The sequence below is a fragment of the Artibeus jamaicensis genome, unplaced genomic scaffold (assembly GCF_021234435.1).
Source record: "Artibeus jamaicensis isolate MK-2021 breed Jamaican fruit bat unplaced genomic scaffold, CSHL_Jam_final contig_354, whole genome shotgun sequence".
NCBI lineage: Eukaryota > Metazoa > Chordata > Mammalia > Chiroptera > Phyllostomidae > Artibeus > Artibeus jamaicensis.
Window position 1 is genome coordinate 32,580,217 of NW_026521803.1, and position 27,794 is coordinate 32,608,010.

General features: G+C 37.0%; 1 protein-coding gene across 1 annotated transcript in view; it reads left to right on the forward strand.

Annotated features, from left to right (window-relative positions):
- Positions 1 to 27,794, forward strand: part of DCC (DCC netrin 1 receptor) — a 687,608-nt gene that overhangs the window by 643,378 nt on the left and 16,436 nt on the right. The window contains exons 32-33 of the mRNA XM_053664328.1: positions 3,916 to 4,071; positions 11,657 to 11,869. Of these exons, the coding sequence (XP_053520303.1) occupies positions 3,916 to 4,071; positions 11,657 to 11,869 (369 nt within the window). The remainder of the gene's footprint in view (positions 1 to 3,915; positions 4,072 to 11,656; positions 11,870 to 27,794) is intronic.

The window sequence follows — 27,794 nt, forward strand, 5'->3', positions numbered from 1 at the left end:
TAAAAGTAATCTCCACTTTAGAATTCCTATAGGCCACATTTAGTGCTAATATTTTTAAGGATATTGGAAAAGTTTTCTAATACCAACATACCCTGTTCAGGGAGCTAAATAATTTAGCAAGGGAATTTCTATTTGAAAAAATCTTTGTATATCAGTGTAAGATATAAATTCAATTGTTAGCAAACTGTGTCAGAACAGATTGGTTTTTGTCATATTTGGCCACAGAGCAGAGATTTGTTGAAAACGTTTGATGTTGTTGCTCTGAGATATTTTGCATCAACATAGCAATGCAGTGAATGTTTTGAATTGTAGTGGAAGTTTGGGTGCGCTTCTGGCTCTCAAAACTGACATTTATGGGGAAAATACCAAAAGACTTCAATACAGTGTTACGTCCAACTTCAGAATGATTATTTTTGCAATAACTGTGTTATAAATGTAGGCCTTTGTGCCCTTTTAGAAATCAATAATGGAACAAAATACTTCAAAACCAAAGATTTTGAATACTAACAATGTTATGCCAGGAAATAAAACAATGAGAAATTTTGAGATGCGGAAACATACGACAGATTGTTAGTATTTTTAAAATGACTTTATTATTTGCAAACATTTTATACCCAAGTCAATAGTTAAAATGCAAAACCCTTACAAAGTAAAATTTCTCTCAGTAATGAAGGACCTGGAGCCACAATATGAATTGAGTCTTTTGGGTTCTCTCAGTTATCTAACTTAGAGATTCCATGGCTTGCCAAATTATTTTTCATTTCTCCATTCAAATGTATTCAGCTCTGACCAGAAGATATCTGTGAAGTGCTTTTTCTGAATGTATTATAAAATATTAGTTAAGTTCGAAGAACCATATTGTTAAGAAAATGTGCAGTTTGTGAAGTGAGTGCCTCATATCTAAGGAAGACTCATTATCACACTGATTCATGAGTGAAAATGGTCAACACAGGACGGCTTTGCAATCTGTCAGTCAACTTTAATGAACAGGCAGTGGTTCCGTTTGGTCAGTAAGAAGGGTAAGATCATTGAACTGGCTGCTCAAAGACTGGATTTTTGAGTTGTATGAATACGGACTTTATATAATTTTTTGGCTCTTAATTACAAATGTATTTGTCTATTACTACTACTATTATTATCATCATCATTACTATGATAGTAAGTATACACCCCAGGAGACTAATATATCAAACCACTTAAAAAGTTTCCAGTGAGTTAAAATGACAGATTTATAAATATTACTTCTAGAAATGTTTTTATTAACTCACTTGAAAAATATGAAGTATCCCCAGCACTGTACTGTACTGTGAGAGTCACAAAGACTATAAAACTATAACCTCTTTCTTTAAAGAATTTATAATAATTTTGGCTGGTATCTGGCTTGTATCTTTATTCTTGTCAAAGTCATTTTTTTTCCTTTTTTGGAAAATATTCATGTCTTTATATATCTGCAATTTACTCTTTAAAAAATAGCTGTATTAAGGCATTGTGTACATACCATTTATTCTCTAATTTTTATTCAAGTCTTCCCACAATAATTCAGAGAAACTTTGAGTCATAATTCATATTTTAATTTAACATTTAAAATATCCTGTTATATCTGTGACACAGACACTTTAGTACTATTTCCAATAATATAAAAACATGAAAATACTAGTGATTTGATATTCACCATCATATTTACAAAATCCATGAGGAAGCACCTGTTTTACAGAGAAGAATAATTTATTACTCATTTGTCCCCTAACCTGGTACCTGCAATTCACATTTGCCAAAGAAAAGATACAGATGTCATCTATTTTTATGATTGTCTTTCATCCATAATTTATCCATTTTGGTTGCAACATATTTTTATTATCAAATTGTATGTTTATGTTATAAATTTATGTGAGCATAAGTTTTTAACAGCTTTTTTTTCTTCTGGGTCAACATTACAATTAGTATTTCCATACAATTGCATGATGATACAATCATACAATTGTACAGAAAAAAAAACAAGCAAACCCCCCACCACCCCCTTCACCAAAGCACTCTGCACTCCCTCAGGCAATCCCCACACCTCTGTTCATGTCCATGGGTCATGTGTGTAATATAATTTTTAATATAATTATTTAATATATTCATGGATGAATGTTATTTATTGCATAAATTCTATTCCAGTGGTTTTATTTATTGATCTAAAGACTAAGAAACTTTACATATACATGTGGTTGAATATTACAACAATAAGATTTTTATAGCAATTACTCAATGATTCAAAGCCTTCCAAATTATATGCCAAAATTATACTGTGAACTTTCATCCAAAGTTATTTTTAATAATACTTCTACTAACAACTAGGCAATGTCCTTCTTTAATTATTTTGGAAGTAAAAGCTCTAGAAACACCCTGACTTTTAAAAGTGTTTGTTACTCATTCGAAGTACTTGCTGGCTCATTTATTAGGAGGTACACTTATAAAATACTTTTATGAGGTACTTTGTGTACTGCAGAATATTGAGACAGGATTGGAAACTTTGAAATGTCATTTCTACCTTTACTAATATAATTTTTGAAAATGTATTTATCCTATTAAAATTTATATATTTTTATTCAGTTCTTCTAATATAATCATCGTTAAACTCACATAAGATAATTACTCTTCAATGTCAAACTAATCAATCAAAATTTGTTTCTGAAAAAGCCTTATTTTTGAATTCAAATAAACATGTTAGTAAGTAGTTCAAGGAGTATTATAATTACAAGGAAAAATAAATTCTGGAATACAGTGGTAAAATCTAGTTTACTAGAAGCAGTCCTTTTGATTTAATGTAGTTAATTAATATGCATTTTAATTAGAAAATATTTTAAAATCTACATGGTATTTCTAACTAGCTTACAAAAATATAATATAATTTGTGTCTATGGTTATGAAGTTACTTTGGTAAGAGGAATGTGATAAAACAAAAAGAAAGGTTTTTCTCTGGTGAATGTGCATATCTATGCATGTTAAAAACTGCAGTAACAGGCATTTGAATGTAATTAATTAAAAATCATGTATATAACAGAAACCACTTCATTAGTTTCATAGATAGGAATACACTGCTAAATTGATGATTCCAGTAGCTGGCTTAAATTTTATTTTTTGTTAATAAGGCTTAAATTTTATATCTTATTAGAAAGACAGGTAATACTAAACATTTTACAAGATGATATGAGATGAAGGTTGACTCTAATTAGAGTAAATATTTCATAATATGATATAATGCAATAGGTATTGAACAATGGAATTGAACAATAGTCACTAAACCTAGAAAACATTGTGTAAGATATTTGTCTGTGAGTTTAGAATGTTTGTTATTCCCAGAAAGCATTCAGTTATATTTAGATTAATGTGACGCTAAGGTGCACTCTGTTGGCTCTCTGAAGTTATTTCCTTTCTGTTTAAATATAAATCCTAAGTATAATTATTGGGAATATACCTTAATTTTTTTCTCTCCAGCCTATCTCTCAAAATTGTATAACATTCTTCTTACACAGAATTAACAGGAAATTTTCATTTCCTCGGCCCACTCTACACAATATATTTGGTTTCTGAACAACCCAACATTTTTAATGCCATTGCCCTTGCTTAAGAGACAGAATGAGGAAAACAGAAACCAAAACCCAGGCAGCCTTAAGGTGGCTTTATCAATCATTCCTTTGTCCGAAACCTTGGGGAGTTTCCAGCCTCAGGATAATACCTCTGAGATGCTGGGGCAGTAAGATATCTTTTCTATAATTATTAATAAAGGGCCTTGTGGAAAGAGTTAATAAGGGACCCTACCTGATACTGAGAAGAGCGGGCCTGGATTCCAAGACGTGAAAATTTAGCCACTTCCATTTGCTCGTTACGTGAATGCACAGGATTTAAAAAATGACTATCTTTGTGTTGCAGCTGTCGTGAGTGCCATTCCTGTGCCGACCCTAGAAAGTGCCCAGTACCCAGGGATCCTTCCGTCTCCCACCTGCGGATACCCTCACCCACAGTTCACGCTCCGGCCTGTGCCATTCCCAACGCTGTCTGTGGACCGAGGCTTCGGAACGGGAAAAAGTCAGTGTACTGTATTTCCTTTTCTTATTTTTTAAGGAACAAATAAATAATACCATGGGTATCTTGTCAAATTGTAGCATTCTGATGTTCTTCTCCTTCAGAGAAATTAATTCACCCACGACCTGGGTATGAGACTTTTCTTTTCCAGCAGACTTCATCCCTGGGATCCTAGTTCGTGCTTTTGGGCTGATCCCCTGAGATCTCTTTCCATACTACACTTAACTGAGAGTATGAAGAGCTGTGGAAACAAAGGTTCAATGGTTGAGTAAAATAATGATTTGATGGGTGTTTGAAATTTCATTTAGCACAGTGCCCTCATGGTCGATCCATGGTGTCCGAAGGGCAGAGTGTCCTTCTTGCTCACGGCTGAACAATATTCCACTGTACATATGGAATATTCATTCCATATGAATTCCATGTGGACACTTAGGTTGATTTTACAGCTTGGTGATTGTGAACAATGCTACCCTGAACATGGAGTGCAGATATCCTCATGAGACAGAAATTGTGTTTTCTTTGGATGTGGTATTCCTAGAAGGGGGATCGCTGGGTTAGCTAGTAGTTTGACTTTTCATCTTTTTATTATTTTTAAGATTTATTTATTTTGTTTTAGACAGAGGGGATAGGAGGGAAAAAGAAAAGGAGAGAAACGGCAATGCGTGGTTGCCTCTCTTGTGCCCCCTACTGGGGACCTGGCCTACAACCCAGGCATGTGCCCTGACTGGGAATTGAACCTGTGACCCTTTGGTTCTCAGACCAGTGCTCAGTCCACTGAGCCACACCAGCCAGGGCTACTTTTAATCTTTTAGGAACCTCCATATAGTTTTCCATAGTGTCTACACCAATTTACACTCCCACCAACACTACATCTTTGCCCACACTTGTCATATCTTGTCATTTTGATGAGAGCCATTCTACAGGGTGTGAGGTGAAATCTCATTGTGGTTTTGGTTTGAATTTCCCTGATGTTAGTGATATTATACACGTTGTAGAGCATCTTGCCCATTTGTAAGTCTTTTTTGGAAAAATGTTCATTTGGTTTCTCTATCCAATTTTTAAATATGATTAATGGGTTATTTTTGCTTTTGAGTTTTATATATTTTTATGTATTTTGAATATTCACCCCTGATCAGATACACAGTTTCCAATTTTTTTCCTTCCCTTAGGTTGCCTTTCCATTGTGTTCATGGTTTTCTTGGATGTATGAAATCTTTTAAATTTGATGTAGTTTCACCTGCTTACTTTTTTTTTATTTTGGTGCCTTTGCATTTGGTGTCAGATGACCCAAAACTATTGTTAAGTCACAGAGCTCACACCTGTATATTCTTTTAGGGGTTTTACAGTTTCAAGTCTCAGATGTAAGCCCTTAATCTACTGAGTTGTATTTTATATGTGGTGTAAAATAGGGTACTGATTTTATTTTTTTATGTGACAATTCAATTCTCTCAGCACCATCAGGAAGTGTGATATCTTCATTTTTGTTCTTCTTGGTTAAGATTGGTTTGATTTGTTTGGGGTCTTTAGTGGTTCCATACAAATTTGGGGAATATTTTTTATTTCTGTGAAAAATATCATTGAAAGGGGTCACATTGAATCTGTAGATCACTTTGAGTAATATGGTCATTTTAACAATATTAATTCTTCAGTTGGTATGCTTGGAATATCTTTCCATTCATTTGTGTCTTCTTCAATTTCTTCTATCAATGCCTTTTTTTAGTTTTCAGTGTATAGACCTCTCTCTTTTTAATTATACTTGTTTGTAAGTATTTTATTTTTTTGATATTGCGAATGAGATTATATTCTTAATTTTTTCTGAGCATTTGTTTCAATGTATGCAAATATAGCTGATTTTTGTCTCTTGATTTTTATTCTGATAGAAGTACTTCATTTGTTTAAAGGAATGTGAAAATGAAGAGTCTCCCAAACTATTATATACACTTCTGGTGATTTTTGCTATCATTTGACTTCTTTCCCTTCAAGCACAGCATTTTAAAATCAATTTTATGGCTTTTTTCTCTTAGTTAAGAACGGGTGACTCAGCAGCTCATGTGAGATAGGATGTTTTGTAAGAGATAAGATGGTAGCAGCAATAAAATATATTTGTGCAGTAAGCTATATTTTTCCAACCCCACAGGGACAACTCTGAGAAATCACAAATTGTCTAGATGTAGCCAGGTTAAAATTAAAAGGCATCAAAAATCTGCCAAAAGAGAACTAGATTTATTTCCCCTCTCATCACTGCATATCACGTCTGCAGAACATAGTTGTGTGCAGACACTAGAGGGAAAACAGTCTCCCAAACCATGTGGAAGGGAATTAAATGAGAAAAATGTGGGGCATCTCAGCACCAAAAATTTCCAAATCCAAGGACCATTAGGAAGATAATTTTAGTAAAAGAATTCAGAACCACAAGACTTTTCTTCAACTTCTGAAATAAACTCTCCCCAGCAGAAAAGAGGTTTATAGTTTGTGTTTAGTTTTCTCATTGGATCATTGTCTACTATTTTCTTCTGATTTCATCTTTGTTCTCTAACTTTAAGATGGATGTATAGGAAGAATATGTGGTATGACCTTTATCAGTTTACTTCAGCAAGACTGATAGAAGCCTAAGTTCACACCTTTTTAAAATTAGAAATTAACTGTTTTATTCATAGTGTGTTTCCATAACTTCTGTTTTTAAAGGCATATTCTCCTTCTGAAAACCCAGTGTCCATTTACTCTCTTCCTTTTCTCATGATTTGGTACAACATGCAAAACTGTCTCATCAAGTGGTGGGGGGAAATTATTCCAAAAGTTAAATTTTTATGACTAGAAAACAAAAGAAAAGAAACGAGTGTAAAATTTGTTTCTCTCTGTGGTAGAATCTCATGCACCACTCCCATGCAGGACTTAGTGTGGGAGGCTACGCGTGTGTAGGAGCAGAGATACCCTCTGTACCTGCCAGTCAACCTTGCCTTGAACCTGAAACTGCTCTAACAAAATAAGTTTTATCAAGAAAGAAAGAGATAAATAAATAAATATACTTCAGTCTCTTTGTAGATTTGATTTTGTTAACATATTTAAAAGTAGGGATTAAATAAAGGTAGTTCTATAACTATGATGTAACATATAATATAAATATAAAATGTAATTTAACAATTATATAAAAGATTCTTAGCATAGTGCTTATCTCAGTAAATTTTGAACCTCATCTAAAATTTTAAAAAACATAGGCATTCTACTCCTAGAAGATGTCATAGATTTTTTAAATATATATTTAGTCATCAAGGATTGTTTGAGCAAAGCTACATGCAATGCAAAGGGAATAGGAACTGTTTTGTGTTTCCAAGTGATTGCTTCAAAAAAAATAAATAAATACCCTGTTTTCTAGAAAACAAAATATTCTCTAAATCACTGTCAGAAACAGTTAACTTCTAGCCTTTTAGTATCGGTTCCTAAATGCCTTGGAGAACACTAAACATCCCTGTTCTCTCTCAAGCAGAAAACATTTCATGACTCTGGCTAGAGATGTTTTATTAGTCACCTTGAGAATCAGTGAAAGGCACACATAGGAAAAGAAACATTTGACTACTCAAGTGGGGGGACTCTTCTTCCCCCAAAGTTATCTGGAAGATAAATCACTAAAATCCTGCCCCTGAAGATATGCTGCTTTCTAAAGTCACAAATAAAGCTGAAGTGTCTCGTGCCATAAAAAAAGAAAGCTATAGTATATTTAGATTACACACATGTAGTGATGTATCACTAAAGATTTATGCAGTTTTGATGGACAAATATTTTCTTTCTTACCAGTGCACTGTGGTTCTGCTCTTAGCCTCAATAGGAAAATGCACTGTACTCAGGAAATAAGGAGCAGTATTATCTTTTGAAAATTTCAACCAACAGATAGTCTTGAGGTCAAGTCACTATAAAATCGGTACCCCCATTTCCTCATCATTGTGTAGGTTGTACTAAAAGTTAGATGATTGGCACTATTCATTTCAGATTGAGTGCTGTCCTAGTAAGACTAGTTAGATTTCTCCGTGTTATTTTCCTGCCCCAGTTCCATCCCAAATTGGAAATTAACTAACAAGGGACTTGACCTAAATCAGGGGTGCAGTGGAGTTCATGGATTTTTCTCTAGGGTCTTTTCCAAAATATAGGCTATGAGGAACTGGAGTAGCTCAGAAATATTGCATGATGCTATTCTTCAGAGATGGATGAGGGAAGCGTGTTCCTGGAAGTTCTGGGGTCTCAAAGGGTCTTTGTTTTGTGTTATTGGCAGGCTTTATTTCTTTCAAACATTACTATTTTAGAGAGAAGAAAAATCCTCATTTTCATTTTCATAATATTTTTGCCAGTTATTCCATTGCAATTATTTGTGTGTTGACATAAATTTTTATGAAGTGCCCTGAGATTTGACTTCACTGCACAATTGTATACTATTTGTACAATAAATCTCTATTATTTGATCATTTGAAAATGAGTGCCTTGCCAGGACATGTTTGATTCTTGTTTTACTCTCCAAATTGCAGGGAGGCTGCACTCCATGGACAAAAGAAGGTTTCTGTTGTTTTCAGAGCTCTTAGCAGAGCTAAATGTCATGTCGTGAGCCAGTCTGTTTCACATGAGTGTCCTGAAACTGATGCCGGAACTGGCCAAAAGGGTCATCTAAAATGACAGCTTCTCTCCAGTAGAGCAGTTGATATTATTGTGTTTGCTTAAGAGTTTTCACTGCCCTAAATGTCAGCCAAGTCTGACATTTAGCATATTTAGCATATCTTATATGCTCCACGTATAACATTAAAATTGTGAATTTTCTATAGAAATATATACCACATCCATTGTATTAAGTATTAAGCAGAATTGTGATAGCAAACAAAACAAAAACAGTCCTTTAGGAGTTCCTGATACATTTACGATATTTTGCCATGTATAATGTACACTTTTTTGCCCAAATTTTTGAGGGAAAAATAAGGATGCACATTATCTGTGGGTATAATGATTATATACCATGGGTATAATAGTCCCATGAATAATGTACAGAGAAACGTGGGTGTACATTATACACAGCAGAATACAGTAGTTGCAAGATGGACCCTTCCATTCCTCACCCAGAAAATTAGATTAGTCACTCTCCTTTTCAATACTAGTGTGGTGCTAGTATTGATTTCATTAAAGGGCTGATTCATCACTGTCAAGCCACCATTACGTCCCTCAAAGTCAAGAGCCACTTCGTGGTGTTTCCAGTGGGAATCATGGTGGCCAGGTGAAAATCGAGGGATGGAGGACTGCACAGCGCATCCAGAGAAGTTTCATTTGCAGAAATGCTGGTGAACAATGCCATTAAAGAGAATGAGAATGGGAGCAACCCCCAATATTCAGAAACATCATCAGAATTCATGTGAAGCTTAAGGTTTTAAAGACATTAATTTCAGGAGACTAAAAGTGTGCATGTAAATTTTATTAAAGCTATGGTCACAGTAATATTTTAACATAGATCTCTTTCATTTCAAAAATGCAGGACAAATTAAAAAATATGATGGAAGGAATAAAGAAAAGAAACAGTCATGGAATATTATTTCTTTAATGGTGAAAGCAATCTTAAAAATATAATATGAATTAATTGCAATCCACCTTTAATAGAGGGCATTACTTGCAGCAGATTTCTAAGGAAAATTGCAACATTTTTTAGACGAGTATTTTTAATATGATGATATTAGCCTTTTAATGAAAACCAGCCCATTGGTAATGAAGAGGGGACCCAGATATAGGCCCCTGATGCTGCTTTTCTCTGATCTGGAGTGGAGCAATGCTTTATTTTTATTTGGACAAGTGACCATTAGTAATGTTCTCCTTTAGACTAAATATGAGTCTAGACTAAAACCTGCATGATTATCTTTGTCTCCGAAACTATTTTAAACCATCACCTTACACAAGCTTGATTGAACACAAGCACACACATTCATCTCCCCCTTTACATTTTAACAAGCAAGTAGAATTTAGGTCCTTATAATACCTACCTGAAGACCCATCCCTTTTGCCACTTTCTGAAAACCAGCATCACCAAGACTGGACCTTGATGTTTTCCTTGCATCTCTTGAAATTTAGTCTCTCTCCTCCATCTTTTATAGGACTTCCTAGCTTTAAAATAAGGCACTTCTGTTCAAATTCCTCTTGACCCCAGAGTTCTATTAACTTTGCTCTCTTGGTTGCATATTTCTTATTTAAAGAACTGGGTTTTTTTTTTTTCCGAGTCTTTGCCTATTTTCTAACCCTGGTTGCTATGTTGCTACATCCTGTCCTCAGCTAACCCTTTATCTCCTCATCTCCATCTCTGTATGGGGGTAAGCCTGAAGGTTTCTCAGTGACCCGAGGGACCTCTTACCCTGGCTGAATATAGAAAAATGAGTTTTAATATCAAATACCCTCTGAAGGCACATTTCCCTTTTGCATACCTTTAATATTATGTCTTGTGCTTTGGTATCTTTAATCTCTATTCCCTTCAGCATTATCAGATTTTGTCTCTCTCCTCTGCCCTTTGCTGACCTCACTGAGCTTCCCAGAGAGCTGCCTCAAAATTATCTCACAAACTAATTATCTTGAAATAGTCCCTGGTTAAAAATTATCTTTCGAAAGTGTGATATTATCTTTTATCACTGCATTTTTTCAACTTACCAATAGAACTTTCTGAAGAAATAAGCTATCAGAAACACTCTTGCCAACACATCTACCTACTACACAGCTCTTTCAGTGTCCAGTTTAACTTGGACCTATTGACTTTGAATTTGAATGAAGAAAGTTGAGTTGCAGTGTCATTAGTATGGGAAACTATCTACTTAAGTCCAATATTTAAGTCCATTCAACCATGTTCTCTAGAGAAAATGTGTGTTTCCTTATAGAAAACTGTCCAGGTACCCAAAGGCTGCCACGGATGACTATGCAAAACCACTTCAACTATAGCAATCTCAATGCAAATTACAAGGTTTGCTACAAAAGAGAAAAAAATTATAATTCCGCAATCATGCAATTTGTTCCAGCAAAGTCATCTCTTATGTAACTTTTTAGTTGGATGTGCTTCCATTTTGTTATGGAAGATAATGATAGGGATATTATTTGTACCATTTTATTAGCAATGCCTTTTACACCTGGTAACTCTGATTTGTTAGATAGTTAGCATGGCATGTTTAAATCACAGAAAAATTGGCATATTGGCTGGCGGATAATAGTGCAGCTGTAGCTGGGTTCAGTACATTGAATTTCACTGGCATTGCCCCTTGTGAAGGGAGAAATAACTCCTTTCTCTCCCTTCATCACTTATGATTATAGGGCCCAGATAGCCCAGGCAATATAGTGCATGCTGCATATGTTTTACTCCTCTTTTTGAAAAAGAGATTCCCGTCTTTTTAGATCTATTTCTATTATTTAAAAGGGCAGTGCTATCATGTCCCATAAATACATGAATAAGAATGAGTATATGCACAACTCTAAGAAGAGATTGGTCAGGTCCTAAGGTGTCATTCTGAACTGATCCAGGGGCCCATCAGCTGACAGAGGGGAAGAAAGTGGTGTCCAGGATAATGAATTAATTTTCTTATCTCCCTTGCAGCAGTGAATGAAGGCCCAACCACCCAACAGCCAGCCATGTTACCCCCAACACAGCCTGAGCATCCCAGCAGTGAGGAGGCACCAAGCAGAACCATCCCCACGGCCTGTGTTCGACCAACTCATCCACTGCGCAGCTTTGCTAACCCCTTGCTACCTCCACCGATGAGTGCAATAGAGCCGAAAGTCCCTTACACACCGCTTTTGTCTCAGCCAGGTAAAGTGCCCATTTTTCTTTTTTTTCCCCACATTGAAAATGGTTGTTATTGTTGGTGCCTCTAGTTAAGTGCATGAGGGTTCCTGAGAAGGCCTGATGCATGTTCTCAGCGATGATTGCGTGCTCTCATCTGGTACTGACTGACATTTGCAGTACAGCTCTTAAGTATCTCTTAAAAGCAGCTGGCTCATTGTAGGTTCCCTTCATTCCTTTGAAAAGTTTTTTATTAATCCTGAATGCCAGTCAAGTACTTTTAATAGAGGGTGTAGGCCTGCCCACTGGAGTATGTTGGGAAAATTCCTGATTCTTCAGTTTGCCACATGGGCTCTAGGACTTAAGGCTAGACACCAAAACTAGTTTGAATACAAAAGTTTACAACCCACCTTCTACAGAAAAGCATGTAATCTCATAATTCTGCTTTGTGCCTTCAGCAGTCATCTTTGGGCTTCTTATTGTAGAGTTCCAGGGCCAGAGAGGAGTGTCAGAACCAGGGTAGAGTCCAACTTCCTAATTTTAGAAATAAATTAAAACTTAGATAGGAAGTAACACCTCTATGATACTTTTCTAAGAATACCAACTGGCAGAGATGAGAAGCAGAGACCCCAGTTTCCAGTGAGGTGTTCATTTCATTATCTCAGCTGGTAACCAGCTGGGCTGAACCAGAACTTCTGTTTGTTTCTGTTGGGGATTTGGAGGGAAAAGAAGAGAAAGAAGAGAGGAAAGGAGGAGAGAGGGAAGAGCTGGAGGCTTAACAACAGATACATAGGATGAAAGAGAGGTCAACAGAGAGATAAGTAGTTCCATGAAGAACTACATAGCACTTAAAATGGTTTGGAACATTAGAATAATCCTTAACAATGCCAGTATATAAGACATAAGATAGTAAATTCAGTGGTTCCAAGTAAACAGAGGTGGCCTCTTACTAGACAAAAGCAGCTGGACTGGCCAATCTGCCACTGTGCAAAAGCATTTGAGTGAGCTTTGGTTACTCAGACTCATACCCACAGCAGTCGTGGTCACTATTTGAGAACAGAAGCCATAGGATGATTGCAAAAAGTAAGACATATAAGATTGCAATGAGGAATGTGGTCTCTCTATGGGTATTAAGAAGGTATCTTGTTCCTGGCATCATATTAGTTCATTGGTGTGCATCACTTCCGGTGTTGTCAACGTTCGTGTGATGTATAGTATGCATGCTTAGCTGCCCGACCCTGAGAGGTGGGCAGTAGTATAGGAGAGACATGGGCTTCCATTGCTTGAGACACACATTGCATGTCTGGCCCGGTAGTTAGGATGTAATAACTAACCCATATGGAACAAGAGCTATGTGACTGGCATGCTTCTCAAGATCAAGGCCATTGCACTGGATCCTCAGAACAACTTTATGAGGTAGCTACTTTAGAATTTAAGTAGCATACTTAAGTCTCCATAGCTAGTGAGCGATGACGCATCTTTTCCCACTCTTTGCAGGAAGCACAGGTTCTGCAATTTTAGAAACTAATTTGTACCTGTCAGTTTGAGTCCATTTTGTGACAAAAACAAACTGTAAAATAATAATTTATCAAATTAAATTATTCTAAAACTGATAAAAAGAAAAATATGAAGATATCTTAAATTATTCTGAGTTAAGAAATACCATTTCCTCACAAACCTTTTTTAAGTACATTTGATACCCAATATTACATTAGTTATATTAGTTCCAGTTGTATAATAGATGCAGTGAATGATTTGACATTTTTATACCTTATAATATGATCATTCCACTAATTCTAGTAATCATCTGTCACTGAGAAAACTTATCACAATATTATTGACTATTTTCTGCTTTTTTTGCTCACATTTTCATGAGGAAACATAAGAGATTTACCTATTCTATGCTGAAGAACACTAATTTTATAACATCAAAAAACTAAAGTACTGTAGTACTTTGTACTGTTAACTATTACCTCTACTTGCAAGTAAACTTTTATTTTGCAGTACTATGTTATACAGAAGAAAAAAAGCTACAGATGATACTCTGAAGTCCATTTTTAATGAAAATTTTACTGTGGTGGTAATGTTTGGTTTGGAATACAAGGTCTGAAAATCAACTAATTCTCCAGAGATCTATGATAACAAAATGACCCAAAATAACTCTAATATTAGAAAGAACACCTGGCAATGGGCAGAACAAAGCAACTGGCATTGTTATTTCCTAGTTATTATTTTCTTCTAGTTACAAAAACACTAAAGCTTCCTTAAACAAATTCTGACACAATGTGGCATAAATGGGTGTGTTTTGGTTTTAAAGCTTCGAGGTAGAGTTTGTTCTTCTGTCTCTGCATCTGTTCTCTCAAATAACAAGCATATTAGAAGAACCATTCTCTGATCCAATGTCATGTGGGCAAGGTCTCATTTTCTTTTATTCTCGTTGTACATTTATGATCTCTCTTTTGTTTTCCTATCATTTGTGCTTTTGTTTTAACTATTTCTTAAAAGCCATACATGTCTTCTTTCATATTGTCCAATACCTGTGGCTTTGGAATTTTGTATTTTTCACAGTTTCCCTTTAAGTGCCCCCTCCCCCCACTCACCTTGAGGCACACCTGCCATCACTCTGGAATTGTTAAATGCCTTTTGCTTTCACGTTCCTCTGTATTGTCTCCCTGTGATTCCAGTTCATTTCATAATGCCTTACCTCGTGATTTTCAAATAAGTTCTTTCTGCATTGCTCCTGACACATGGTAAATAGTATGCTTTTAAGAAAGGGCTGATGTTTACTTATTCTAATAGAAAAAGAAAATTAGCAGACTGACAAATGTATTAGCTGTGACATTAACTACAGGCTTCTCAGCCTAAAAGATGAAATACTTAGAGCTTTCAACAAATTTTAATTCTTAGAAAATCATTACTTTAGTCAAACTGATTGATGAAGTAAAGTCATTCTCTTGTCGGCTTAAAAAATATGTCTCAAATAATTTTCCTCTGGATTTCACAATAAAGCACTGCATAATTACTAATGAATTTATTTTTGCTTACTACAAGTAATTTCCTTAAAGTATGGTAATGTGAAATACTGCTATAAATTTTAAAGATTATGCCAAATGTGAAGCTCCTTCTGCTTTGAAACCGTTCAAATTAGGATCAGGGAAGACACTCCTTCCCTGCTCACATTCCTGTGTGCGGTTTATCATGGACCTCACTGATTTGTGCCTCAGTTTGCGTTCCAATAAGACATGAGGAGCTATGTTTGCAGCAGTTAGAAATGAGGCACAGGGCAATGCATACTATACAGCAGTGATCTCCATGGAGTGGCAGGGAATTTTGCGGTTTTTCTATCATAAATGTTCATTAGAAAGTCATCTTGTCTTCATAGTGACTGAAATTCTGTCTACCTGAAAACACAGATTCATCTCTTCATTTTTTCCCCTTCCACCTGCTGAATTAGAAATTTAGCTTACTAGACTGGTGCATCTTATGGTGCTTCTTACAATTTCATCATCACCTCGTGAAAAAGTGGTTCCGCTTCTTAATGCTTTGTCGATAGACATGAATAACTGTGCCGTCTTTACATTTCAGGGAGGCTGCAATCACCGTGCTTTGCAAATCACAGAGGTGGACATAGAAGTGATTTGCCTTAGTCTCCTTTCAGGTTAAATAGAAAATGTTTGATGGAGTGTTGGGCTTATGGCACTATAGATCTGACATAAATTCTACCAAGGGCCAAGAGAGGGTGCTTTCTTTTCCCTTCACTAGTGAAAATTCCTTTTAGCTGTGAAATGATCAGCTGCACTTTAAATGAACCTGGGTTCAGAGACGATTTGTCTTCTGGGGCTGTAATTCTAGAGGGAAAGAAAATGAGACCTCTTAAATAGTGATTTTTATATCACGGTGTTGTTTTACGTCATGAGCCCCCAGAGTTCTTGCATCTTTGTAAAGCTGCATGCGTGCATATACACATTGCATTTCTATACATTTTTATTTATAAAAGCAAACACCTAGGATACTCTCATCTTTTCAATCTTCTAGCGATCAATATGTCAGTGGACAGGACAAGACCCAACTCACTTCATTGTACTGCGAAATTGAGTTTGATTTTCGCTCTGCAAATTGTGCCACGTGCTTCAATTTGTCTGGGCACAGAGGACAGGGAGTGGGTGGAGGCAGTTTTGGGGGGACAGAAAAGGTATTTGATTTATATTGTATGTCTGTTTGGGAAATCATGTGTTCCTGCTATCGCCTGATCTTCTTGACAGGCCTCATTTCAGTAAATATGCTATCACCCAAAACTGCCAGTAAATTACTGTAATACATTAATACAATTGCTTTCCCTGAGCCACTCGTAGGCCACCACTGGGGGTATTCATCAAAGATGCCACATGAGTGTTCCATTCTGCTGACATCAATCGGAGAAAGAGGTCATGGGAGAGCAGACATCCTTTAGCAGGTGAAACAAGAGGGTCACTTTTCAGGCCAGTCAGATCAAATAAATCATGGGCAAAGCTAAGTAGGAGAAGTATGTTGATTTGGCAGCATCAGAGCCAATAACACCAATCAGTTCTAGCATGGAAAATTAAACTGCCACCTTTTAAAATTTCATCTTATGTGTAAGCTGCCTTGTGTGTATGCTTTTTGTTTGTTTTCTTTTGGTGGCTTCTTGAAACTGTCCTGTTCTTATTCCTAAATGATATATTTAACACATGAAATTTGACTTGCTTTGGTCTAGTCATCCTAAATTATCTCTTGGTCAAAAGTAATTAAGTTAAGTTTGCCTTGTATATCACCGATATTTATGACTCTGGAACCTACCTGGTATTTTAATAAATTACCATTTCTTCTATTGTGGTGTTTCAGTATATAAATAGAAAAGACCTCTGCTTACTATCTCAGAGAGAGAAACAACTTCTAGAGAATTCTTTACCAGGAAGCTACATGACTGTTGCCTCATTAATAGATGGCAAAGCTGAGGCCTACACGGTAAAGCAGTTTGCCCAAGGTCAACAAATGAACTAATGGCTAAAATTTAAAGAACTCAAAACAATATAACATTTTAGAAAAACGAATGCTTTCATTTAAGCTTTCTTGTGATGTGAACACTTATTCCTGGATTGACTTTTTCTCCCCCTAGAAAAGGACTTCTTGGATGGTCCTAAGTATTAAATATTTACCAGAAACAATTTTTATGACAGGTAGATTCACTTAGCTTAATATTTGAGTAAATGTTTTATATTTTTATGTAAGTTCGGTGGAGTAAAGACATAATAGCAAGAGGAGTGACCAGCCAAGTGCCCTGGAATGGCTCCCGTCTGTCTTCAAAGCGCCCAGCCAACCTGCCAGTAGTGCTTTACAGGCGGCAGAGCCAGGGAGCTGGTATTTATTGCCTTCAGCACCATGAGCTGAGGATAGCCAAGGCCGTGGAGTCCACTAATGAACATAAGGATGAGCAGAAGGAAGGAGGAAATGGAGGTGAAAAGCACCATACTATCAGATTGTGCTTTAGAGATTGTGAGGGTCAGTGAGACTGAGAAAAATGGCTGGCATTTATTTCAGATTGCATAACACCTTTTGGAGGAGGGAGTAGATGACCACTGTTAGGTCAAAATTTGAGTCCTTTCGATCATTTTTTTCCCAAATACAAAAAAAGAGAAAATATTATACCAGGAATTATTATACCATTTACATGATTGAGACTAATTATCAGCTTAATAAATGATTAAACTTGGAGGTTAAAATATTGACTTATCATCTAGATAGTCAAAAGATAAAAATTTTAAAAGTCTTTTCAAAACATTACGACCTAGTAGATTATGTAATTTGAAATATATAATTTAAGAAGAATGTCCTTGGATTATACTGGGGACTGGGTGACCTTGTGGGTGACAAAGAATGGGGAGGGGAGGGGGAAGAACAGGTTGTTTTAAAGCAGAAAATATTCCCAATATTCATTTCTCATTTCCTAAGAACCTGATCAGTCACATGAGTAACTACTGTTACATGGATTTTGTTATTTATAAAATATCTTGAGGATCAAAGTGTCTTTTTTAAAATCAGCTTAGCCCTGGCTGATGTAGCTCAGGGGACTAAGAGCGGGCCTGGGAACTAAAGGGTTGCTGGTTCGATTCCCAGTCAGGGCACATGCCTGGCTTGTGGGCCAGGTTCCCAGTAGGGGGTGTGGAAGAGGCAACCACACATTGATGTTTCTCTTCCTCTCTCCTTCCCTTCCCCTCTCTATACAAATAAAAATAAATAAAATTTTAAAAATAAAATGAAATAAAATTAGCTTAGATAAACATTAAGGTTGATGCTTTAATTCTGTCACCTTTTGTGTTAACTGAGGTCCTTTCACGTCTGAAGTGCATTCACGTCTACCTGACACACAACTGTAGTCACCACTATAGATGCCGAGAGAGAGATTCAGAGCAGTTGACTAACTTGTAACTGTTCCAGGATCATGTGCATTATTCTTGGGACCTTCACACAAACCCTTACACGTAATGGACACTCAGTAAATGTTTGTTGAGCTTTTCAGAATAGAATAATAAAGTTAAGAGCCAAAGATTGAATTCAGGTCTTCAATTTTAAGTCCAATGATGATTATAGGTGGAACAAGGCAACTTGAGAGTCAGTGAAAAGATTAGATATTGATGATAAATGCAGAGAAGGTGAAATGATTTCCAAAACATGTCCATTTGATTAGAAAGTGCTAAGTGTTCTGAACTATAAATAACACTTTATGCTAAAGCAAAATTAAACTGCATGGAGTGGGAAAGTATTATGAAAACACCACCCCTGGAAATTCTATTTAATAATTTAACTTTATGAAAATAAAGAGGCATACAGTGACACCCATAGTACAACAGAGAAGAATAACATCCACTTTATTCCTAAAAACAGTGCAGTGCAGCTCAGTGGAAATATAGTCTTGGGAATTAATCTCCCCATCATGCCAATTAAGGAATTGATTTCACTCCCCTCAATCCTACTTATTCTCTTCTGTGAAATTATTCTTTCCTTTTTAAAAGGTATGAAACATTAAACTCTAATGATCTTAATTACTGCAGAAATAAGCATATACATTCTCTTTGTATTTGTCTTTGCTTTGTGAAATAGTATGCATAAGAGAGAGATTTTTATTTGAAGAAGGATTCTAAGCAGTTGATGGAGTTCTTTATAGTTTATCAATTAGTGTCAGGTTCTGGTTGCTTTCTTTGGAAGCAGAGAGAAATTTTGAAAGAAACAAATAAAAACTGTTCACATAAAGCTCCACGTTAACGGACTATTGAAAATGTGTTGTGAGAAATCGAACACAATGAAAACAAATCTGTGATACTAAAATAAAGTGAGATTTTAACCATCAGCAAAGTATTCCTAAGGATATGACCTACTACATCTAAGAGAGTATGTAAAAAACATTTAGATTTGCACTTCTGAATACTTATAACTTTTACATTATTGGCAGACACTTAAACGTGGAATCCAAGTGCCACGTTAAACATCTGTGTATTTCACAGCATTGACTTTCATCATAGGCTTGCAGGACTGATCTTCTTATCACCAGAATCGATTTATTGGAACGTCCAGACTCCCAGAAGAGAATGCCTTTATCATTTGTGGTAAAAGAGATTTTAACAAGCTTTCTTTTTTTTTTTTTTTTTGGGGGGGGGAATTCTTTTTTGCTGTAAAGCAATGATAAGTAAGTCCAACTGATTTCAAAATAAGAGGCTTATTATGACATAATTGCATATTAGAAGCTTATAAAAATAATGGACCTTGAAATGACTGCTCTTCACATCTCCAAATTGCTCTTTTCAATATTCTTTCACCTTTTCTGTTTCCTTACCCAGGTGATCATATCTTTCTACTTCTGTGGTCACCTGAGTCATGATTTTTAATAGAAATGGCATATCTTCCATTACAATAGTGTGCGAGCCTAGTATCTCTTTAAAGTCTCCGATTGCTAATTTAACCTGTTGTTTCAGTTGGTGTTGCATTTGTATCCCAGTGATGTGTTTGTTTCTTTTCTCTTTTGGGCCACTCCCTGGAGTGGTACCTTAGTTAAATCATAGAAGCAGGCCGTCCGTGCACACAGGCCTGAGCTCTGATGCCTACTGCAGTGCAGGATGCAAAGCAGGACACTGTTACCATGACACAAGGAGAGTTCACCAATAGTGTGGCTCTCCCCGCTGGCAGGGGCAACCTGTGACTGAAACAATACTTCCTAGAGGAAAATTTATGACTCCACTAGGACCCAACTCCCTAATTCTTGGCTGGGTTAGCCTTGAGTAAGTCATTTAACCTGTTGGTGCTTCAGTTCCCCACAGCTGTAAGTAGAGAAAGTAAAAATCTCATCTGGAAAGTTGTTTTCATTTTCTTTAAGGAGTCGGAGCATGGGAACACAAGTTATGCTAGTTAAAAATGTAATCCAGGAACTTCTCATTTGATATAATTAGGAACCACATTACCTTATAAATTTGGCCCAATGCCTGATAGGCATAAATATCAGTCTATGCCTTAATATCAGGCATAGACTTTTGGCCCAAAAGTCTCCAATGCCTGATATTAAGAAGCAGTAGGATCGTGAGGGAAGAGATTTACAATACATTTTAATAGTTCAATGGCTGGTGAAATAAGACCTAACTCCTGAGTGTTGTATTTCACCACAAATATGTGCACCAGAAAAAGACAGCCAATAGAAGGGGTCCGAGCACAGAAGACAGAATGGTGAGCAAAGCAGAGCAGGGCAACTGAGATCTGGCAGCCGTTTAGACATCACTTCCCAAGCCTACAGCGAGCCACAGCCTCTTTGAATGGGTCTTTCTCTAATCATAAATTCATCCGACAGCCAGGAAACTATCTTCCACCAGCAGCTTTAAATGATCAAACTGCAATAAATAGTATTTCCCTTCCAATTTCTTAATCTGTGTCTCCATCAACAGTTATGAATGTTTGTTCCTCAAACCCAATAAGGATTTATGGTTGCTAGGTGAGCAGATTTGGCGATAACGTGCTTCACTTCTTCTCGCTCATAAACACTGCATCTCCTGAATTGCTTCGCACCGTGAGCCAATTTAATGTGTCCAAGCCTATGGAATTTCCCAGCTCTCAGCTTTAACCTCCCACTTAGCCATTCCCAGCCATTCCCTACTATTTCTTCTGCAAAGAAATAGTAGGGCAAGGAAGTGTGAGAGGGGAGGAGCAGGAAGTGAGCTGCTGAAAGGGAAAGAGAGGTTATTCCTTGAACACGTGTAAGACCTTACTGACATCTTTGTCTTCTCATTTACAGATAACATATTGGGCTTCATTAAGTATATTATAGTGTGATTTGAGATATAAATAAACTCTCCATGAACATGGCTGTAAAGCTAGGCTTCTCAAATTTTATATGGTTAGGAAGCGCCTGCAGATTTTATTAGAATGCAGATTCTGGTTTGGTAGAGCTGGAGGACAGTCTGAAATTCTGCATTTCTTTTTTTTTTTTTTAAGATTTTATTTATTTACCTTTAGAAGGGAAGGGAAGGAGAAGGGGAGAGAAATAACAATGTATGATTGCCTTTTGTGCGTCCCCTGCTGGGAACTGGCCTGCAACCCAGGCATATGCCCTAACTGGGAATCGAACTGCGGTTGTTTGGTTCACAGGCTCACACTCAACCCACTAAGCTACACAAGCCAGGGCTGAAATTCTGCATTTCTAAGAAGATTCCAGGTGATGCCGATGCTGCTTCTTTGTAGATCACACTTTGGCTAGTGAGGATCTGTCACAGACGTGTTCTTCATCTGGGATTCACGAAAGAACTAGTGGGCTTGGCTAGTCATTTGAAATTAAATTCACATTTCTCTGTGTGTGCATTTCTTGTAGTGAGTGGTTTCATAGCTTTCATTACAGTCTCAAATTACTCCTTATCTGTAACATGTTAAGTGCCACGTACTCTGTCATTTTGTCATCAACCTGCGTTTAGGCTCAGCCAGGGAATGTAAACACCAACATCTTGTTTTGTTTTGTTTTGATTTTTGTTTGTTTGTTTTTCAAGAGCAATTCTAAGATTTTTTTTTTTTTTTTTTGCGGAGATAACCTTCCAGAATTTAAGGCAAAAGCTAAACACTTTTGCCCCACTCAAATAAAATTCTGCAAAATTAAGTCATCCATCTTCTGTAGAAAAACACCTGGGGCCTTTGTGTCATTTTTAAATGCCTGATAAAGGAATTGGTTAGATTAGTATTTATCAGTGTATTAAAAGCAGTCCCATTTCTGAAACTATTTCTTGTTTTTGTGGCCTAAGTGAATTCTGATAGATAAGAGCCACAGTCAATGATAAATTCCCTCCAGAAGATGAGCTTTTGTGGGAAACTGGGACGGGTTGTCATTTGAAGGCAGTCATCATAACCTGTTCTTGGCACTGGGTGTTCCAGCGTGCAAAGGAGAGCACATCACAGGTCACCAAATGATGACTCGTCATTCAATGACCACTTCAGACTTAACTAGTGCCACACAAGTCTGAATGGCACACAAGGTCTGTAAAACATATATTTTTAAATATTTCTGGTGGTGCATAAATGAACTGATACACAACAGTAATAGAAATCACAGAATAGGTGATTAAAGGATGTTTATTTTAAGTAGTAAAAAAGTTGTATTGCATAATATACTAAAAGATATTATCATAAGTCATTTATTGGTTATCTATAATTCTAAGGAGAAAATATGTGTTTAAGGAAGTGTGGTTGTGGTAAAGAGGGGGTGGGAAGAGAGGGGAATTAAAAAAAAACAACCTGTTAATCTAATAAATGATTTTAGCAATCAAAGCCTACCTTCCTCTCTCCCTCATCCCTCCATGTCCCTTCCCCCACTATTTATTTTACATTAAAAGGGTTTTTTAAAGATTTTAGTTATTTATTTGTAGAGAAGGGAAGAGAGGGAGAAAGAGAAGGAGAGAAACATCAATGTGTGGTTGCCTCTTGAACTCCCTACTGGGGACCTGGCCTGAAGCCCAGGCATGTAGACTGGGAACTGAACCGGCGACCCTTTGGTGTCAGGCCGGCACTCAATCCACACCAGCCAGGGCTACATTAATTATTTTTTTCTGCATCAGAGCTTTTAAACTTAAATGGAAACAGGTACTACACAGTCAGCTACCAGTACACAAGTATTTGGACAACGCCCAGACCAGAGAGGGAACCATGATAGAATATTGCAAAATACCCCTGAGAAAGTGTTTAAAAATGAATTCTCCTACGTCTCTTGATGTTTTTAATGATTGAGAGTTTTCTTCAAAGAAGCCTCATACTTACCTCTCTCCTTTAGTTTGAGGCTTAGACAGATCGTGAATAACCCAATTACCAAAAGCTCGCCTGCAGAGCCCTCTGCCAGTGGGAGGCCACGCCCACCACTCAGGGACCGTCCCCTCCCTCCTCCTCCAACTCCATTGCACAACTACCAAATGCCACGCAAGCGGTGCCTTCTCTAATTCTTTCCTGGGACAAAGCTCTGATTTTATCTATTTTTTTTCTGTATGTAGTATGATCCTAATTAAACATTTCACATTTGCATGACTTATCTTCCCTAACCAGTACTTAATATCATGATTGATATCAATTTTCAATATTCTTTAATATAACAATGAAGTTTAATATGTGCTGGGCATTGGTAGTTACTCAAGGAAAAATGAATTGATTCTAACCATGACAATGACATTTGCAAACTTTATTGCTAAAAATCACCATTAGCAAGCATTTAGCCACGCCTTTACTCTCTCATTAATCTTCACAAAAACACCAAAAGAAAAATACCACTTTTCTCCATTTACTTATGCGGTACCTTGGAATTGCAGAAGATAAAATAATTCATTCAGTGTCTTACTATATTGAAATGACAGGGCAAGGGTTTGAACCTAGGATTTTCTGAAACCAAAGCATACTTTTCTGAACAACTATATTATAATAAGCTCTCCTCATTTTTAAAAATAATTTTTTATTTTTGCTGCTCTGCCTGGGTGTTTTTTCCTACCTTGTCTACCATTGATTTAATCATCTGCTTCATCTGGCCTACTGTTTATTCCTTCCAGTGTACTGTTTATTTCAGATATTGCATTCATTATTTCTGATCAGTGCTTTCTTTACGGTTTTTATGTCTTTTTTTCATGCTGTTGAGTATCCTTATAATCATTACTCTCAACTTTCTGTGTATGTGATAAATTGCTTGCCTCCATTTCTTCTAGTTCTTCTTCTGGGGAATTAATTCTCTCGTTTATTTGGGGCCTGTTTCTTTGTCTTCCCATGTTGGTTGCTTCTTTGTATAAAAGCGTTGGGTTTCTCATTTTAAAGATTTTATTTATTTTCAGAGAGAGTGAAGGAGAAGGAGAAAGACTAGGAGAGAAACATCAATGTGTGAGAGAAACCTGGGGAGCTGGCCTGCAACCCAGGCATGCGCCCTGACTGTGAATCTAACCAACGACCTTGGGTTTGCTGCCCTCAATCCACTGAGCCACACCAGCCAGGGCTAAAAACCTTGCTTTTTAAAATTAATCAGCTGTTCGGTTGTTAAACTAATCAAGCAGCAATCAGCTTAAGCACTACAGGTGGGGCAGAGTAATTACTGTGGGCGGGGCTATGGCTTCCCCTCGGGCTGATGCAGCTGGGAGAGGAGTGCCTTGCCTGAGAAAGATGGCTGCTGGAGTATAAGGTATGACTCAGCACAGGGATCCTGGTGGGTGTTCCTTCAGTTTTCTCCCAGAGCCACCAACTCCCGACTCTCCCAGGCATCTCTGGTCCACTCTGCCCTCCCTCTGCTGGAGCCCAAGGTAAGTGACTGCAAATGAAGTTTTGTGCATTAGCATTTTAGGAGGCAATCCAAAGCTGCAACTGTCTCTCCCTGGGAGACAGAAACCTTGCTGCTTTTCACAGCTTGATGTTGTCTGGGTTTCTTTCTGGCTCTGGTGCTTTAGGCTGGGGAGCCCAGCTTGGGGTTTTAGACCTTACACTTCTTAAGAAGAACCCCCCAGCCCAGCCACTAAAATTTTTCTCTGGAACTTCAGCTGTTGCCCATGGGAGCCCAGCCAGGCAATCTCGCGCCTCCCCTGCATGCCCTACTGTAACATACCCCAATGCGAGCAAAAATGTCGGAAGCTTTCAGGAGTTTAAGATGGAACTTTATTGGCCAAAGTTTCAGAGTTTTACCTGCACAGGGGCGAACTCTCAGGGTGTCTGGAGACATGGTGCTAAAATGGCTGCAAATGAGAGTCGCACCTGGCGCTTACAGCCTGGGGTTTTTATTGGGGTGAGCAAGCAAGCAAATACAGAAGCAGACGTAGCTGTTAGCAATTGGCTATCCCGAGAGGACACACATGGCTATGTTCTCTGCTTGCAACAATGGATACTTTTCTGCAAGGACAAGGTCATGCACAAGGCGGTTTATCTTGTTCAGCACTCTTTGTACTTTCTGTACTTTCTATCTTCCTCGCTGAGACAGTCTGGAGCCTGCCTCGGGTTCCTCTTGGCTACTTTTATCTAATTCCAGCCCTAACACTACCAGGCTCGTGAAGTGGTGTCTTCTGACTGTCCTTGGTTATAAGGCTTCTTTTCAGCTAGTGGTCCATTGGTTATTCAGGATGCTTTCTCTACAATCTAGTTGTAATTACAGACTGGTCCTGGGAGGAGGTTAGTGTTGCTTCCACTTACTCCTTTGCTGTTTTGGATGTCCAAAAGAGGTTCCTATCATGATAAATATACATAAAGGATCAATGGAAGTTCTTATTTCTTATTAGAAGACTAAATATTTATACAGTTGTCAAAAGCCAAAAGATGATGTGGGCTTGTTTCTAACCCTAGTATAAGATAGTCTGGGGCCTATTTTTTTTTCAGAACTAGCTTCCAGTAATTTTTTTTTAGCTTTCAAGTAAATGTCTTTATTTCTTTATTTATGTATTTTTTGTTCTTCTATTACAGTTGTCCCAAATTTCCCCTGCTACTTCCCCCACCCCGCCTAGTCCTCTAGAGTTCCCCTCCATAGCTCAGCCAGAGTGACTGACTCTCCATGGAATGATATTGCTCCACAGTATTGCACCTCAGATAGTGGACACTTGTCTGGCTCATCTTCTTTCTCTTTCCTTCCTCTCCCATTCCCCTAATGGATTCTCCTGGGTGCACTTCATACCAACTCACTTTTACTGAAATCTTCACATCAGGGTCTGTTTTGAGGGAATTAACCCAAGACAGAACCCTGCTATATTTTCTCATTTCAGTATACCAACACCAAACAAATGTAATACTGCTATCTAAATTCCAGATATTGCATTCTTACAGTGTCAACAGCAGAACTCATGGACACACATGCATTGAACAAGACATTGCTACTATCATTGAGAGATTAAGTTGGGTCTGTGATCATATAATCTTCTCTTTAAGAGAAAGTCATATATGAACAAAAGTATTATTAACTCTTCTGATCAAGCAGAGAACGAGTCAATAAGTTATTGCTGGAAGGTAATGCATCACAGGTGATAAGGCCGGTGGGGCTTTAAAGGTCATCCAGATTTTCTATCTTCTATGCATATCATTTCATCTAGAGAAAAAATATGTTTAAGATTGCCAAGGACCAACAGAAATTGGAATCCTTGTACATTGCTGGTGGCATGTAAACTAGTGTACCCACTATGACTGACACTATGGTGATTCATTTTAAAAAATTAAACATACATTACCATATGATCCAGCAATTCTATTTCTAGGCATATATCCAAAAGAATTAAAAGCAGGGTCTTGAAGAAGTATGTACACACCAATGTTCATTGCAGCATTATTTACAATAGCTGAAAGGTGGAAACAACCCAAATGTCCATGCATGAATAGATGGAAGAATAAACAAAATGTGGTCTATACATACAATGGAATACTGTCCATATTAAAAGGGAATGAAATTTGTACACATGCTACACCATGGGTAAAACTTGAAGACATCATGCTAAATGAAATAAGCTCATCACAAAAAAAAAAAAAACCCAAAAAACAAATAGTGTATGATTCCACTCAGATGAGGTACTGAGAGTACTCAAATTTGTAGACACAGAGAGTGGAATGGTAGTTGCCAGGAGCTGGGAAGATAGAGGAATGATACCTGTAATTGCATAACAGGTATCATGTTTCAGTTGTAGAAGATGAAAAAAGTTCTACAGATGGCTGGTGGGGACGACAGACAGTCCAACAACATGAGTGTACTTAATGCTATTGAACTAGACTTTACACTTTAAAATGGTTAAAATGGTGTGTGTTTTTACACACGTTTTACAACATTTTTTTAAATGTCCAAATAAGGATATTCCAAAGTCAACTTCTATAAATGCTGATATTTTTATTCTGAATCTTGAAATATAAATATACTAACCCCAAAATGTTAGATGTTGATGTGCAAGAAAACAAGCAACATATTTACCATAGTCTATTTTATCTCACACATATTATACTACCATATTCAATTTATATAATCGTCTCTCACAAAAGCATGTTGTGCTATTACAAAAAGGCATCAGGGTGGTTGACTTCATGGAAAACGGTTTATTAGAAGAAAAATAAAATGAATCACCAGCATCTCACCAGTGTCCTAGAGGAGTAGATGAAGGGATAAACTTCTCTATTCATTGCAAATATTTTTGTGGGAAGGAATTTGGAGTTGTCAAAGAATAATATCCTCTTTTCCTTAAAAACCCTATGATGCAATAATGAAGACAATAGACTGTATTAATGTGCAAACAGGTGAATTTAATTGCTCTGGAAGAACACGGGGAGTCACAGAGATTTACCCAGAGCTGGAGTACAGAAAGGTTGACTGCCTGTGTTTCATGGGAACTTTCTTCAACTCACTGATAACGTATCTGTTCCATTTTAATTCTGATGTGTTTTAAGGTAGATCTATAATTCTTAAAAACACTTTCTGATCAACAAAATTAAAACTAAGTTA